This window comes from Emys orbicularis, chromosome 20, assembly GCF_028017835.1.
Source record: "Emys orbicularis isolate rEmyOrb1 chromosome 20, rEmyOrb1.hap1, whole genome shotgun sequence".
Classification (NCBI taxonomy): Eukaryota; Metazoa; Chordata; order Testudines; family Emydidae; genus Emys; species Emys orbicularis.
The window spans coordinates 20,951,968-20,956,589 of NC_088702.1; the positions used below are offsets into that span (position 1 = coordinate 20,951,968).

Genomic DNA, 4,622 nt, shown 5'->3' on the forward strand with positions numbered 1-4,622 from the left:
CAGAAGAGTACCCAGAAGTCACCAACAAAGAAAATAACAGAACGCCACTAGCCGTCACCTTCAGCCCCCAACTAAAACCTCTCCAGCACATCATCAAAGATCTACAACCTATCTGAAAGATGATCCCTCACTTTCACAGATCTTGGGAGACAGACCAGTCCTCGCTTACAGACAGCCCCCCAACCTGAAGCAAATACTCACCAGCAACCGCACACCATACAACATAAACACTAACCCAGGAACCTATCCTTGCAACAAAGCCAGATGCCAACTCTGTCCACATATCTATTCAAGTGACACCATCATAGGACATAATCACATCAGCCATACCATCAGGGGCTCGTTCACCTGCACATCTACCAACGTGATATATGCCATCATGTGCCAGCAATGCCCCTCTGCCACATACATTGGCCAAACCAGACAGTCTCTACGCAAAAGAATAAATGGACACAAATCTGACATCAGGAATCATAACATTCAAAAACCAGTGGGAGAACACTTCAACCTCTCTAACCACTCAGTGACAGACTTGAAGGTGGCAATTTTGCAACAAAAAAACTTCAAAAACAGACTTCAAAGAGAGACTGCTGAACTTGAATTAATATGCAAATTAGATACCATTAACTTAGGTTTGAACAGAGACTGGGAATGGTTGGGTCATTACACTAATTGAATCTATTTCCCCATGTTAAGTATCCTCACGCCTTCTATGGGTCATCTCGATTATCACTTCAAAGGTGTTTTTTTTCTTCTTCTTCTTCTCCTGCTGCTGATAGCTCATCTCAATTGATTGGCCTCTTACAGTTGGTATGGCTACTTCCACCTTTTCATGTTATCTGTATGTATAAATACTTTCTTTCTGTGTGTTCCATTCTATGCACCCAATTAAGTAGGCTGTAGCCCACGAAAGCTTATGCTCAAATAAATTTGTTAGTCTCTAAAGTGCCACAAGTACTCCTGTTCTTTCTATAATATACTACACCTAATGGATTAAAAACCATTTGGAAATTTAAAACCACGATGACAATTTTAGAAAATAATCTGGGACATGTTGAAGTCTATGTCGTTTGAAAACACTCTAGAATCCAATGATGTCCCAGGCCTGTTCAGTAATCTAGAACCCATGCACTTTGAGTATGAACACACGGAGAGGCTTACAATAAATGAGATTCCAGAGCCAGCTAGTGATGCCGAATCCAAGAGATTCTCAGTTAGGTGAGAACACAGTCAGAGACCTAAACAAAGAAACAAGATTCTGGAGCAGGCTACTGATTTGGTGCCATTGACGGCCCATTGAGTATAAAAAAATTGAGAGACCTAGAACACATAGGATTCTGGAGAGAGCAGGGAATCTAGAATCCAGGGACACTGCAGGGTTTATAAACAGTGAGGTACCTTAGACCCATCTGGTTTTAGAACCATCAGGGATCTAGGAACAGCTGGGATGGCAAGTTTTCAACTCTCCCTAAGTCTGGGCAACTTCAGACCATCTCCTGTTTTCTGTTCTCAACTTCAAAGCCGTGTCTTCCACTATACTCAGGGGCACTGCTGCCGAGATCATCAACAAAAGCCGCTTTGACTAGAGTGAGAAGAGACATCCTGAAGACCTGCCAGAACTTCTCCCCCACAAAGAGGTAGAGAATGGGGGTGAAGCAGGCATTGAAGCAGGATGAAAAGGTGTAAATGACCAAGAGAGCATCTGTCACCGACTCTGGCACCTCCTTCTTGTAGAGATTCAAGCTCTGGTAGAGGTGGTAGGGCAGCCAACCGAGAAAGAAGGAAACCACTGCAGCCACCATGACTTTGAAGGGCTTCCCAGCCCATGCCAGCTTCTTCTCCTTCATCTTCAGCCCCATGCAGCCATAGCAGCCCGCGATGGTGCAGAAGGGCAGCAGGAAGCCCAGTAGGAACCGGACAATGAAGACGGCTAGGTGGACCCGTCTCCCTAGGTCCTGTGGCTCAGCTCTGTTCCAGTCTTCGGAGAGGGCATAATTGTTGATGCAGATGATTCTGCCTCCATCCACCATGTGTGTCTCTCGGAAAGCCAGGTAGGGAGCGCTGAGACCAAAGGAGGCCAGCCACACGCCCACCGCCAGCTTCTGAGCTCGGGGCACAGTACGGTGATTCCGAGATTGGATGGGATGGTGAGTGAGAGTGTAGCGGTCAAGGCTGATGAGGGTGAGAAGGAAGACGGAGGTGAACATGCCCACAGAGATGCAGGTGTTGAGGAACTTGCACATGGCCATGCCAAAGACCCAGTGGAAACCCAGGAGGACATAGACGATGAAGAAGGGGATCAGCAGGGTGAAGAGAAGGTAACAGGAGACCAGGTGAAGGAACCAGAGTGTGGTCACTGTCCTCCTCATCTTCAGTCCCAGCACCCACAAGCACAGCCCATTCCCCACCACACCCACCAGGAAGGTGGTGAAGAGTAGCATGGACGCAGCCAGGTGAGCGGCGCTCACAGTTGCTGGGGTCTGGCTGGAATTTGCCCCAGTGGTTGGTGGGAGAAGCGTCTTGCCTTGGTCCATGGTGCCCTGGGGAGAGAGAGAACTTGGGTTAGAAGGGATGACAGAGGAGGGGAAGAGGAGGAAGGGAGAAATAAGAGGGGGTTAGGAAGGCACCATTGGAGAGGATCTCTCTAGGCACCCTCTGGTCCTCCAGAATATGCAGGCTAGATAGTCTCCACAACTGGGCTATAGCCAGTGGAACTCACTGCTATAAGGAAGAACTATGGGAAGTAGAGGAGGGAAAGAGGGATAGTAGATGTAGGAAGAGTGGTGACGGGGACAGTCTAGTAGGTTAAATACACAGCTATGCTGATAATTCCACGTGGCTGTGATCTGGAGAACGGGCTGGCTCAAGGGGGTGGGGAATGGGATATGGGGCCTTCCCCTCCAGGAGGCACTGGTTCCAATCTGGATCCAGGGTGGGGACTGGCTGGCTCAGGGAGGTGGGGATCGGTTCTGTTGAGCTGGTGCTGGTGGAACACACTGCTACAAGGTGGAAAAAGCCACCCTTCCCCCACGCCGTCTCTTGTACTGTTACATCCTGATTCGTGAGAGTGTGCAGGGTCCTTCTCACTCTCATTGTAGCACAGGAAGCCTCAAGCCGCTAAGCTGCTTCTCTGTCCCACAGCCGTGCTGCCAGCCCTGCAGCAGGGTCCTCTGGGCTATTGCCTCTATCAGGGACTGCGCAATCATGGCCTTGTTAGCATGGTGTCCTCTGTGCCCTGTAGACTTGCATAATGGTTAGAGAAGGGCAGGTTGGGAGCCAGGACTCCTGGTTTCTATCCCCAGCTCTGGGAGTGGGGTGGAGGTCAGAACTCCTGGGTGGTGGGAGGAAGTTGGGGTCTTGTGGCTTAGACCAGAGGTTCTCAGCCAGGGGTATGTGTACTCCTGGGGGTATGCAGAGGTCTGCCAGGGGGTACATCAACTTATCTAGATATTTGCCTAGTTTTACAACAGGCTACATAAAAAGCCCTAGCGTAGTCAGTAGAAACTAATATTTCATACAATTACTTCCTTATATTGCTCTATATACAACATTTATATTCCAATTAATTTATAATTGTATGGGGGAAATGAGAAAATCAGCAATTTTTCAGTAAGCGACATAAAAATACAGATGTGTCACAGCTGCACTGATTTAAGTAGTTTTGAAGTGAAGTAAAACTTGGGGGTACGCAAGACAAATCAGACACCTGCAAGGGGTAGAGTAGTCTGGAAAGCTTGAGAACCGCTGGCGTAGAGCTTTGTAAACAGGGAGCAACTCGTCTGACTAACATGAACTAAGGGGGAAACATTCACCCATGTCACAGACCTCACCTACTACCTCTGTCTATTGAGTGCCCCATGTGAACCCCACTGATACCCAGTGGCAAGGAGTCTCACAGGCTAACCCCACTGATACCCAGTGGCAAGGAGTCTCACAGGCTAACCCCACTGATATCCAGGGGCAGGGAGTCCCACTGGTTTGCCTTTACAAAAGCAAATTTCTGTGGCTTCTAGGGGGGCTTATCAAGGAAATTCCCCTTTAGACCCAACATGGGGCCCTCTGTCTATTGTCTCGACTCACCTGGGCAGTGAGTGGTGGAAACACAGATCCAGCACAGACAGATCCTCAGATGGTGTGTGTTTGGCCAGCAAAGCATCCGTGAGTCTGTCCCCAGCACCCCAGAGCTCTCCCCTGTGCGTTGAGTTCACTCCCCTTAACTCTGTGTCTTCTACATGCTCCACCTCCACCTGCTCTCTGAGATCCACAAGCTGCAAACCATGAACGGAAATGATCATTGGACACTGTCTTAGCAAAGAAACCAGCTAAGCAACAGCCATTGCTTTAAAACTAGCTCCCAATCCCGCCCAGAGCCTGGCATAGAACCCAGGAGTCCTGGCTCCCAGCCCCCTGCTCTAATGCACTAGATGCTTGGCCAGCAGCTCATCTATTGAGGCATGGCCCCATGAAGAGGAAGGGCCTGTATTTTGCACAAATCCTTTCCTGAGAGGGGGCTGCACCATGACCCAGAGATAACCCAGCACTGATAGCTCACAACAAAGGCTGAGTCACAAAGGATGCAACTCCCAGCCAAGGAGTGGGGGGTCTTGTGGATTAGAGCAGGG

At 49.2% G+C, this 4,622-nt stretch overlaps 1 protein-coding gene across 1 annotated transcript; it reads right to left on the bottom strand.

Moving 5' to 3' along the window:
- Nucleotides 1-1,484: 1,484 nt before the first annotated feature.
- Nucleotides 1,485-4,098, bottom strand: LOC135892749 (probable G-protein coupled receptor 33). Its single transcript, XM_065420547.1, has 2 exons — nucleotides 4,081-4,098; nucleotides 1,485-2,540 (listed from the first exon to the last, which is right to left on the bottom strand). Exon 2 carries the CDS (start codon nucleotides 2,532-2,534, stop codon nucleotides 1,485-1,487), a length of 1,050 nt encoding a protein of 349 aa, XP_065276619.1. The 5' UTR covers nucleotides 2,535-2,540; nucleotides 4,081-4,098.
- Between the last annotated feature and the right edge of the window lie 524 nt (nucleotides 4,099-4,622).